Here is a 13,530-nt window from a genome sequence, read left to right on the forward strand (position 1 = left end):
AGTGCCACTTGTGGTCTAAACTGAATAAATATTTTTGACTTTGATTAATTTTCAGCTTAAAACAAAAGACGGAAGGCCGCACGTGGTGTGTTACGTCTGCTACCATTTATTGAGCAAGTGTCACAAATTTATTGAAAGTGCCGTTAAAACTGACAGAGTTCTTCAACGACTATGTAGCAGTGGTATACAGGTAGGTATATTTTAATAATTCCACTTTGTTCATCTGGGTGAAGAAACTTCCACAATGAAAAAAAACTAAATGTGACGCCAGTTATATTTATAAAACAACTGCATTCAAAGATTTTCGAAATTATTTCGAAAATTCACTACCATACCATAAAATTTTCTGTACATAATTAAAATAATTTAAGATCCTTTCATTTGATTTATCAAGTTTGTTAGAGAGATTTTATCCTTACCTATACTTAACCCTAACAATCGATGTAATAAAAATATCGGATGTTGTTAGCGACGTCAAGAAGAATCAAGATTAATGTTAGCAGCATCATGTCGAATAGTTCAAATTAGCTAATTAATCTGTTTTGTAATTAAGAAAATGAACATGAAATTTTCGCCAAAAAGGCAATACCGTAGCGAAACGAGAAGAAACAAGAAGGAAAAATATCGGACCTCTCACTTCGAACATTCTATAGCATGAGATAGCAATATGTTTTGTCCTTGTCTTGCACGGATGGTCCGTTGCGCGAGACAATACCGTAAAGAGAGCCGTTTGAGGTTTTTTGTCAATAACTTCCTCAATTTTGGGAATTTTGAGATGAAACTTTTTGTATAATGTAGATAATTACTCATCTGTAGAAACCATTGTAAAACTACCTGCCAGTGGGAGAAAATTAGCAAAAACTGTGGATTTCTCGAAGACAGGGATAGAAATAGCGTGTGAAAGCGGGATGGAGATAGCCGCTCCCCATAAATACAGAATGGACCGCTCCAGCTGGCATGCTCAGTTCAGAGAACAAGTGCTCCAAGCAACAAGTGATCTGAAGAAGCAAGAACTGAGAAAAGGAAGCGAATAAAAAACGCGAGAACTCTCAGCAAGTGAAATAGTGGTTTTATTCCTGCAAGTAGCACCTACTACGCCTAATATAATAAGGGCAAGCTCTCAACGGCAGTCATCATCGTCCGGTCAGCGCTCTCGAACACACATAAACGCATACAGTCCACTGCAGTCCACCACATTTTCCTGGTCCTTCGAGCCGGATCACCACAGATGTAATTTCTTGACAGATTTTAGTTGGTTTGATTCCTGGGCGTGGCTAGCAAATTTTTGAAAATCTTTGAATGCAGTTCTATTTCTTTTCAGAAATAAAGGAATATTTTCTTTGAGAAAAAAAATCTATCCACAATATTAAGACTTACTCTCCCCTCCAAGTGGCATTACAAAAGTCCAGCCTGTAAAATATGTAAATGTTTTTTTAAAATACATAATGTTATTAAGTTTAAAATGTAACATTTTCATCCTACTTGACAAAATCCGCCATAACTGTATTTTTTTAGTGTTTCCTATTGTAAATTTTAAATCTACTGTACATTGATCTCGGAGCCATCTACTTAGTAAATTCAAATCTAACTAGAGTGATTCAAAGTCAGCACCTGACAATATTATTCTTAAAGCGGGCAATCACTACCAGTGGCCAATCACTCTCTGGTTTACCCTACATAATATTATGAAGTTTAAAATGTTACTATCTTTTCAGTTAACCGAGCAGCATATTGCAGCGATAGACAAGGCTTTCTTACTCACACCATTAACTAAGTCACGCGTTATAAATATAAACGCAATAAGCGATTCAGACGGAGTCAGTATAGAAGTGGCTGAAGTCAAGAGAGAAATTGAAGAAGATAAGCCTATATATTATGAAGTGGAAGTTGTTAACGAAAAAGCTGATTGTTTAGGTTTTGACGGTATAAATAATACAGAACATAGTTCAAAACAGTACGCTTGTACTATCTGTGGTCATTGCTTGCTGACCAAGTAAGTATCCTACTAATATGTACCTTTATATTATGCATATCTAAAAATTTATATTGTTCCATTGTACCTACCACCATGTTTTAAGCAAATAAAATTTCTGATTTGATAGTATACATTAGAGATGAAACGGATAGTTGTTTGGCCGGATACCGGATATCCGGCCAGCTGCTAGGCCGGATAGCCGGATATCCGCCGACAAGTTTAGCGCCGCACAGGTGCTTCGAACGCGATCAGTGGGTCTATTAGTAGACTAGACTAGTAACACTTTTTGAAAATTGAATCAGTCCTCCGAATAGAATGTCACATTTTGCCACTAGTCTTGGGGGCAGATCAATTCGGGTGATTTCGGTTGCTATAGCGAGTGTGTGACTGAATAGCGAAAATTAAATTAGTTTACTTGCTGCGTAATCTGACTGAACTGCATGCATCATGTCACCAGACTATCAGTGAAAAAATGGTAGCCTTTTTTATATGGCAATATTTCGACATTAACAGATGTTTACTATTTAGGTATGTATTCGTCATTAGAGTGATTAGCCCAGAAAAAGAAATTAGGTTTTTGAAAGGCTTTTTGTAACTTTTTGGACCTTAAATAAAAGCCGTCATTATTATAAGCCATTTCATCGATATTTACTTCAAAGATTAATGTATTTCATTTTATTAATAGGAAAAAGTCGTACTTTTTTAATATTCGGTATCCGGCCGGATAGTGAGTTACTATTCGGTATCCGGCCGGATAGTAAATTTAGGCCGGATATCCGGCCTACCGGATAGTTACCGGATATCCGTTTCATCTCTAGTATACAGAGAAGAATGAAACAATAAAATACATTTATTTGGCTCACATTATTAAGTAACTACAAATTACAAAACTTAACTACACTCCCGAGCAAAAGTATGGAATCACCCCATTCGTTTTGAGTAATCTTTGTAGCTAAACGACTATGAAGATTAAATTAAAAATGGTACCAGTTTAAAGGTTACATTACAAACTTTAACTTGATACCATAGATGCATAGATAGTCATTGAGTTCTTCAGATCGTTGGGAACAAAACACAAGAGGGTGATTCCATACTTTTGCTCGTAAGTATATAACTTACATTAATAAAGCTTTATTAATCTAAGACTATAAATAAATTAATAATTAAATGTCGACAACAATCCTATTTAGTGTCAGCCCAAAACTCTGCTACAAGAGTGGCGTTGTCATTATCATTAATCAAATCTTGCTTGCAGTTGTNTACAGGCGCGTTTAAGTCTATCGAGTACCGTACGGTGGGCTGAGGCTAAGTATGAAAATTTTAGTCTTTGAAAGTTTCCCGCTAGGGGCGCTGTACAATCCGTCATACATGTAATGTCATTTTTGACGCGTTCACTAGTGAGCGCGTTTGAAAAAAACTCACACTCAGCCATGATCAAAATTCAAAGGAAAAATCCACGATAAGATATTATTATAGTCATGTAGTTAGGTAATATTTGACCTTTTTAAACATTTTTACGATTAGTTAGACCATTTGCATACATATGCAAAATAAATCAATGCCATAAACGTAATGAGTATTGAAAATACGTACCTAGTAAGATTCAGCAGAACCATGAGTGAGGACACCGCATGACATTGAGTTATAACTAATATTACTTCAATGCCGCATGACGACAAAACATGAATTTTGACGTAAGCCCCCCAAGGTAAGCTAATATTTTATAATGAATTTTATTAAAAGGCTACTGTAATCAAATTAATATAACCGGTTCACTCATAAATCAGTTTTTACAACAATCTATGCCAGAGACGATGGTTCCGTCACCCTTTGATCATACCGGCTTGGTAGGGTAAGTGCGCTAGTTTTCGTCCAATTATCGGAGTTGCCAACTTTGTGATGCGAAATGAATATCTTAAAATACCCTTACTCATATGTATCATATGTCATTTTAGTCCTTATATAGTCTACTTTACGTTAATATTATCCCAACTAATATTATAAATGCGAAAGTAACTCTGTCTGTCTGTCTGTCTGTCTGTCTGTTACGCTTTCCCGCTTAAACCTCGCAACCGATTTTGATGAAATTTGGCATAGAGATAGTTTGAGTCCCGGGAAAGAACATAGGATAGTTTTTATCCCGGTTTTTGAAACAGGGACGCGCGCGATAAAGGTTTTCTGTGACAGACAAAATTCCACGCGGGCGAAGCCGCGGGCGGAAAGCTAGTATGACAATAAGTAAATGCCACGGGTTTTTTTATAAAAAATATTTTATGCAAAAGAGGCGATTTCACTAGTTTTCGTCCAAAAAAATCAGTTTTCGTCTTAGTGTACGCTAGTTTTCGACCACTGTGTAGAAAAAGGGGTGCAGTTGAATTATTAACTTAAAACCAATTCTACAATACAGTAACTATGGATTGTGGTATATCATTTGAAAGGTAATTTTGTTAGCTTTCAAATGATATCAAAAAGATTTAAATAAGTTTCTTACCTAAATTTAGGCGAATATTGCAATAGGTCGAAGGATAAATGGACGAAAACTAATCTACAGGAATAGCTAATTTTGGTTTTCGTCCACCCCAGTGCTTGCTCATGACGTCATGGACGAAAACACAACAACGTTTAAAGCTGTTTTTTGTTTTCGTCCACATCTTTTTAACGGTTTTTATGGGTTTATCACTGTTAAAAAGTGGACGTAAACTAAAATGTTTAATGTAATAGCAATAAAGATCATATTGGAAGAAAAAACATTGTATTTTGTAGGTCCATTGAAGTAAAATGATTATTTAAAATATTATCTAGGTGTCAGGGTTTCCGTCCACGTGGACGAAAACCAAAATCTTGCAAAATTGTTGTGCCAGTATTAGTCCACTTAATTATCTAAGATTTCTATACAAAAACTTTAATAAGCCCTTAAAATAGTGTTTATTATGCTAATAATTAGACATACGTGCCAAAAACATTACGTAAAGTAGCTAAAACAGTAATTAAACATACCATGAAAGTTCCCTACCAGCACGTTTTTTTTCTAACTTGACGACGTTTTCCATTTAGTTACCTGTGTGCAGCAGCAACTTCCGTAGATTTTTTTGGAGTTATTACTTGTCAAATTACATTTTCATGCAGGCAGAACTGTTACTTAGATATTATAGATTGTAACAAGTGCAAACTTGCACGGAAAGTTAGGTTTGTATTCAAATTTTCCGTATTTGTTTGTGGCAAGTCGGTCAAATGGACGAAAACAGGAGCTGGACGGAAAACCGGCTCAATTACCCTAACTCCGGTTTTGTTCATATTATCATGTTTCTGTTAAAATAATCAAATCCTTTGTATCATTACATGTGATTCGAGAACAGCAAAGGTATCTAACCCTTAAAGTCTGTGGGTAGTTCTTCATAAACGTGGCGTAGTGTTGGAGGTAATAGAGAGTGATAATAAGACGGTATTTAAAACTAAGTAATAGTTAAGTGGAAATCCTCCAATGCGGCCTTTGTCCGGCAGTGGACGTCTTTCGGCTGAAACGAACGAATTAATAGTTAAGTAAGTAGAGCAAGCTCCATCTAACCATCTACTGTTCTGCATAAAAGATCATCTAGATATAGAGCAGGGGTGGCCAACTGATCGCGAATATTAGTCCAGTCGATCGTGGCAAGGCAAAAAATACTACATGATTGTGTATTATAATAATTATGCTGTTTCATTTAAGATTTCAAGAAATATATTATGTAAGTGATAGATCGCCCCGGGTTTCGTTGGTAAACAGTAGATCTTATGTCTAATCAAGTTGGCCACCCCTGATATAGAGTCAAACTCCAATACCATCCTACTCCTGACGCTCTACCCTAGAGCTGCTTGGCACTGATGAGTGAGAGATAATACGATACGAGTGTATATTTTATCTCCTGTACTAAAACTTGTCTCTGAAAATTCCTGAAATGTTTCTTCTATTATACCTATACTAGGTCATATTATAGCTTTGATGCTTTTGAAGCACTAAAGCTCGTATGTAAGTAGGTACCTACTCACATTATTTAATTATCATATCATCATTACAGACAACAACCAGAGACATATTTACTATTATAATGACATGTAATTACAGTACATTTCCTTAACAACGCGAATCACAATTGGGGTCAACGAGTGCAGAACGTGAAACCCGGACTATCTGATAGCTGGGCAAGGACTTGACGCTAATTTGTTACCCCCTATGGAACAAAAACAGCATCGTTAGGAACCAATTTCAATTATGATGTGGAAACAAACAGATGACAAATTGAAAAATTTACAAATGGTAATTAGTATAGTAACAAAAATAAAATTGCTTAGGTGATTAAAGTTTTTTAGTAATAGTTAACTTTGTGGTAAACATTCAACGTTTTGTTGTCTTCATAAATGGTGTTGTGACATCTTTTCATTTAGATAACATAAGTATTTTATGCTGAGTTGCACCATCCTACTTTAATTTTGCCAAACGTCAAAAATCTGTCAAATTCCACACAGAAAGCACCGGATAATGTTATTGTTATCTAAATATATAAAAGGCGAAACTGACTGACTGACTGACAGATCAACGCACAGCCTAAACGGCTAAACGTAGGCACTTGAAATTTGGAAGGGACGTAGCTTAGGTACCGTAGAGGTGCACTAAGAAAGGAATTCCCGAAATTCCCACGGGAACGGGAATTAGCGGGAAAAACGGGTTCACGCGTACGAAGTCGCGGGCGGCCGCTAGTGATTAAAATAAGATGGTACAACTCAGCCTTGTTTTTAGATTTTTCTCTGTGAACTAGGTAGGTATTTCTTATTATGCATAGGTTTCTAATGAAATTAGATGCTAATAGCTCAGAATTGCTTTAATGCCACTATTTACTTTAGTTCACTACTGACACAATGAACTATCGAGCATGGCTGTTTCACGTCACACCCGCGTCACAATAGTTAACTAGACCAGTAAATAGATCGTAATTTTTTATTAACACTCACTTGTTGTATAAAAGACATGGTGCCTATTTAAAATAATGTCACTTGTTTGTACAATTAGCCCATCATCATTATCATAAGAGCATACTCAATAGCATTTCCCTACTTATAATTTATTTTTCTCGAGGCAAGAACCGACTTCGACCTACCTCAATACGCGTGTTCAGTCCAACTGCTTTTACAGAATACGTACATATCTAAATAATTAGATATAGTGTTTATCTGGATAAGTATGTTCATTGACTTTACATTTCGTTTCCAGAATGTAACCGTTTGTTATGTATCCCGTTATCCTATACCTACTACATTAAGTAATTATGTTTTATATCTGCTAAATATTATAATAAGTTACAACAAGTTAGTTTTCCATAAGGGTGAAAAGGTTTTAAGTCAATTTATTGGTTTAATCGTTATTAACGAAATAAGTAAGTTAGCAAAAACTTACGTTAAGTAAGTAGGTAAGCATAAAAGCTTGTTAAGCTGTTCTTTGTACTCGTAATGTAAACAATGACAAACATTTGTCATATATACAAAATATTTGCAGGCAAATAGGCTGTGAAGGTGGTTATTATGAACAAGGTTAATAAACAGATTTTGTAAGCGAAAATATTATGCACTAGGTATTATTATAACAATGTTTTTGACATTGTCGCGAACCTCGGAAGTTAGGTAACTGCCATGTCTATATTGCAGTATATAAACCTAAGTAGGGACTGTACATTTAGTATGGAAGCTGGAAACATTGAATTTTCAGATAGACCCAGTTTATTCTGTAACCTAATACTGATACCGATTGATAGAGCTCATGAAGCACTTTCAGGATCAATAACTAGTTTTTTGATATCTTGTATGGTTTAGAAATAATCAGTTTAAATCAAGTGCACTAATTTATCATCTTGTTATTAAACTATGCTCTATAAATTATTCAACTTTAATTAAACTTTACAAATATAGTAGCAATTAATCAACTACATGACTTCTACGAACGTATAATTTTAAGTACGCTTCTGGTTTAGTTAATTTGTTCCTTCTTCGACAATTACACAGGAACTTTGCGTTGGTGCATTTAACACATAGTTTATCCTTATCAATACCTACATAACCTACGTACCTAGCAGCAATTAGGGGCTATTATAAAGACTTGAACACCACGTTAAGACCAGAAGTTGCTTTTAATAATATGAAACGTATAATTTTGTAATCTATTTTGTAGGGTTTTCCTTCTTTCCATATATCTGTCGGCCGTTTGGTGTAGTGGTTCAGAACGGACTACTATGCCGAGAGGTCCCGGGTTCGATTCCCGGCCGGGCAGAAATTGAAATGATGAATTTTAATTTCTGTGACGGGTCTGGGTGTAAATATGTATAATATGTATGTATTTAATAAAAAAAAAGTATATAAGTAGTATATCCGTTAAGCTAGCACCCATAACACAAGCATTGAGTTGCTTACTTTGAGGCTAGCTGGCGCTGTGTGAAATTGTCCAAAGATTTATTATTTATTTTATATCTAGATGTCATTCATTTCCTTAGTAAAAGAAAAACGGGGGTTATAAGATCAAAAACGAAATAAAAAACCTTTTAACTCTACTTTCTTTCGAAGCAGTAGAAAATTTACCCCGAAAAAGAGAGAGACATACCTACTAATAGGTATCCAACGGGAGAATTTTTCAGATCTAAACTTTTGTTATAGGTAGGTAATTAGAAAAACTTTTCTAGTAGGAATATTCATAAAATCTGGAATTTATTCTGAATTTAGATTAGGTATCATTATATAAAAATGTAGCGTTGAGATTAGACCCGTGATTCTCTATTTTAGTTGAAATGGAACGCGAAAGTTTAATATCTTACATAGATTAGGCATTTAATAAGCATTTATTTCGGACAAAGAATACTTATATAGGAATTTTAATCCTTATCCGTAACATGATGTATGTTGCCAACAAATAACTTATTCGAATGTAGAAAGGAATAATTATATCTAATTCGTCATCGTTCAATGTCGCTTGTAGGTGATTGCGAAATTCGTACGGTCATGCATTTTGCAATCGACTGAAGGATAGTCTAGACTGTAGACATTAGGTCTTATCATGTTTTTATAGATTACAGCGATATTACTATCTGTCACAAAAATACTTAATCGCGCGTTTCCGGGACAAAAAATAGGTATTCTATGCTTTCCATGGGTGGATCTCAAAATTCTCAAACTATCTCTGTAACCAACTAAATCAGTTTAGTGGTTTAGAGTGAAAAAGACAGAAGACAAAAACAATGTATAACACTTGTGAAACAAACTTTATTATTAGTTACAATTTAGTGCTAGCTATGTAGCTTACATATTGTGATACATATAGAACAGTGAATAGAATGACACCAGCAGACATGAGGAAGTATAAATTAAGACATCACGCCAAAGAGCTGCGCCATATACGGTAGCAAAATGTAATTCTGATTATATTATGTGTCCATTACAAATTGCAATAGTATCACAAGAAAGGTCACTACGGAGCGGATTCCCTGGAAAAAAAATAGGAATTAAATTTTCTTTTTTTCTTTTAAAATACATAATGCTAATGCTAACAAGGAGACGGGTTTTGTCCTTTTCAATTCTGGATCCCTAAAATTGTTTTAAATGTGCAATGTAACTTAAATCAAGTAGGTTACAGCCAATAGCACATCAATTAACTATCCATTTCCGTTTTTGCTCTCTCTCTCATCAAATGGTGATTCTTTGCGATAGAACGAGACGACATGACAGGCAATGGATAGTAACACTGTTACCGATGGTACATAGTGACTCCAATATTTAGCTTAATGTTCTAGAGGTCTGTACCTCTAAATATTAAGACTACCTACTTACTTATCTACAAATATAACTCAAAGGTAACTGACTGACTGACATCGTGATCTATCAACGCACAGCCCAAACCACTGAACGGATCGGGCTGTTTGGCATGCAGGTAGATGTTATGACGTAGGCATCCGCTAAGAAAGGATTTTACGAAACTTTACCCCTAAGGGGGTAAAACGGGATCCACGCGTACGAAGTCGCGGGCGGCCGCTAGTTAAAAATAAATTGTTAGAACCTACATGATGCATCAGCTCGTAGTCCAATTTGAAAAGCCCGCGAACTGTGAAGATGGGCACTTGATGCAGCATTTGCAGCGATAACTGCATTGCCTAGAAGATAACAGAATAAAACCTACAGTCAGCGCCAAATAGTTCGTGACACCCAAAGAAGCCAATAAGTTCACAACACGTCTTTGTTACAATTAAAATAAGGTTGTGTTATCAACTTTTAGACCACTTTGGGTGTCACGATCTTTTTGACGCTGACTGTACCTACGTATACCTACTTGACTGAACTTTTGAGTTTCACAGTGTAGTTGCTTGGTTTAAATAGTAAGATAATATGAACGGCAATACAAAACAACTACTTACTGTGGTGTTTAATTACTTTGTCACCAGTTCAGCTTCAGCAGCTTTACTCTGGGTTTACCTCTTTAAGCAGTTTACTTTAAGCAGTTTACCTCTATTGGTTTTGATTACAGCAATGTGCAGGTTGACTTTATTTAAACTCGAGCCTTTTTAGATGACTTGCTAGAGTGAAAACCAAAAATAGGAATTCTCCCAGCTGCTGGTCGAATTCTTATTCTAGATCTAGATTGAAATTTTCTCATAGATGGTGTGTGATTTCTTTAAATCGAGGGTAGCAACTATCTAACGATTAGTAGCAACTACACTCGCGATCAAAAATATGGAATCACCCTATTTATTCCGAGCGATCATAAGAACTAAATGACTAATAAAATATCAATAAAAATGGTACCATTTTAAAGGAGATATTATAAACTTAAAATTGATACCATATAACCATAGATACGTACAATACATAGTCATTCAGTTCGTAAGATCGCTTGGAACACAAAGGGGTGATTCCATACTTTTGCTCGTACCTAAGTATAGTAGCAACTGGGAAGCAACTTTCAATATTTGTTTCGATGTAAAATATGGGTAGTGCCCGTCCATTCTGACGCACACCATTATAGTATTTGGTGCAATTTTCATGTTTCAAGCTTGGTCTAGTTTGGGTCCCATTTTGATGTTACAGGTGGACTCAGTTTAAAAGACACCGGTTTTACTCGAGTATTATTTAAATATTGCTTTTAACCAAAGAACCTTACTCACCTCTTTTGTTATTGTAGGACTCAGATTGCTGTTAACTATTTCATGTGTTATGTAAGTGGCCTCAGCAGCCTGTAAAAAAAGAAAATAAATGTTACCTTTTTTAAGTTAACAATATTCCTATTGTATTTTTTCTTGTAGAAACCTAGGTTTACATAGTTAGCTCAAACTTTGATAGTATGTGATGTACCGACATAAAATTTAATTATTTCCTATCACAGTTATTGCTTAGGAAAATCTGTATAACACAATATATTATGTACTCACCTCTTGAACTGTTTTTTGAGTGTAATATACAATAATGAATCCTATCCCGACCGCATAGGCAGAGCGCCAGAATACACCCACCAGAAAGTACATGTATCTCTGCAAATCGTGGAAAAGACCAGAAGCGGTCGCTTCCATAAAATAGAATAAGTAGAGAACCACATTAACGTTACCGACATACAATATCACCAATATGATTAACCCGAAAATGCCGTTAAATTGTTGTATTGCTTTGTACAGCATACTGTATATCTTTGCACACGTTTGAATTTTCTGGCAAAGGTACTTATCTTGCAACACAAGAGACCTCTCAGTTTTCATTGGCTTGTCTCTCACAAACAGAATGTACTCCCAAGACTTCTGCATCCTGATTTCATCCAAAACTCTGTTTGTTATAGTGTATCTTCTTTTCAGAACTGTTGTAAAATAACAAAACTGACCAGATATAACAAGAGCTGTCGAATCGGCGAAAACCATTTGATATATGCTTTCGTAAGGGACCTCCATGTCGAAATCACCTATCGTCACCCATATACATAAAGTGCGAGCAAAAAATACTGCCATTTGAAAAATTGCCGAGTAATAAGCTGCAAAAGCATCGTCTCTATAATCTACTACTTCTCCTAAGCTAGATATTGCTTTGTCGATATGTGCGATCTGTTGAACAAACTTAGGAGATCTATTTAAACTGAAAGGCAGTTTCCACATTACATAAACAGCAAATATAATTGTTGAAACTCTTTCGTAGTGATCTCCGTACTGTTTCAGCTTCGTGTCATATAACGTTCTTAGGATACTCTGGTCTTCACGGAAAGTGATGTAGGCGCTGTAGTAGAATATTAAATACCAGAACATAAAGAACCCGAACCCTAATAATGTGAATCTTAATTCAGTTCTTCCGTTCTTCGTTTCAAATTCGTAAATAGATGCCCCAAATATTTTTTTTATTAAAATTGTGGAATGAACGGCTTCCAGCAAATTGTTGTTAAATTTATGAAAATACTTAGTATTTTTTATATACATCTCGATTTTTTTTATCAAACCCATTTCAAATGCCTACTTTTGTTAGAAGTCCACACAGAAGTCCCGTCAAGTTACAACTCCGACTAAAGGGTCTACAATTTATTTAAAACCGTCATAAAGGTGTCATTTAAATAAATGAAACAAAATTGTGGTATTCGCAGTTATCCACCGGATAATTAGTTTTATTTCTCCTGAACATCCACATTTACAATGATATCCTACATTATGAACATCATATGCATTATATTGTCATGAATAACAAAGAAAAATAGCCATATTATATACAAAAGGACTTTGATGTTGATGAAATAATTTTATATTTATTTATAAGCACTATACAACTTTACACGATCTGGAATTACAAGCACTTCGGTATACTACTGTATAGTAGTATTGAATAATTTGCAGTATTACATAATATAACGTAGGTGCATGCTTTACATTTGGATAAATAGTCAATAAATGTACACACAAAACAAATTGTGCTTTGCGACCTAAGTATGCTAGGAAAAGAGAGCATGGATATAAGAATGATTATTTAATAATTGATTCATAGTTTGGTCGTGACCATTTCTGTCTATTAATAACTTAAAAATAACTAAAATTTAAAGAGCAGCAAATTCATAAATCGTTGTATGGCACAAATTGATTAAAGTAAAACGCGCGGTAACGTCGGCATGAATATTGCGGTAACTGATAGTTTTATATTTTTAGCGTCTATTGGATTTGTATTATCTCGAAATTAATTAAAGTATAATTCTATCAGAATTAAATAATATTGCAAATTCAACAATCAGAAAAGTATTTGTTAGTAGTCAAATAGTTTGTGACACCCAAAGTAGCAAAATCTTCACAACACGTCTTTACAATCTATAGGTTGTAATTAATTTTAAACTTTCGCATAACTGAATTAATTTAAACAGGTTTTAACGCGATACGCGGATTCAATATTACCTACAATACCCGGCGATAAATATTGCACATCGACCTTAAGAAAGAGAAATCGGCTAATTTCGGTTTTGTAGGGCGTTATCTCTGTCGCACGACTGACAATGACGTTTTGTCAAAGTGTGAAAAAACTTTATTTTAAATGTGTGC

The 13,530-nt window shown here is 35.0% G+C and overlaps 1 protein-coding gene and 1 long non-coding RNA gene across 2 annotated transcripts; one reads left to right on the top strand and one right to left on the bottom strand.

Annotated features, from left to right (window-relative positions):
* On the top strand, window positions 1–1,894 carry LOC114355091 (uncharacterized). Its single transcript, XR_003656085.1, has 2 exons — window positions 1–190; window positions 1,716–1,894. It is a non-coding gene; the product is annotated as an uncharacterized LOC114355091 (long non-coding RNA).
* A 7,269-nt stretch (window positions 1,895–9,163) lies between these two features.
* Window positions 9,164–12,423, bottom strand: LOC114355079 (putative gustatory receptor 28a; the record flags this gene model as incomplete). The annotated part of the gene is made up of 4 exons (XM_028307741.1): window positions 9,164–9,474; window positions 10,048–10,137; window positions 11,146–11,214; window positions 11,410–12,423. Coding segments are annotated over 4 exons (1,233 nt in total), but the record flags the coding sequence as incomplete, so codon positions are not given.
* Between the last annotated feature and the right edge of the window lie 1,107 nt (window positions 12,424–13,530).

The sequence above is a fragment of the Ostrinia furnacalis genome, unplaced genomic scaffold, assembly GCF_004193835.3.
Source record: "Ostrinia furnacalis isolate ACB-3 unplaced genomic scaffold, ASM419383v2 OfSCF2340, whole genome shotgun sequence".
In the NCBI taxonomy this organism is placed as follows: Eukaryota; Metazoa; Arthropoda; class Insecta; order Lepidoptera; family Crambidae; genus Ostrinia; species Ostrinia furnacalis.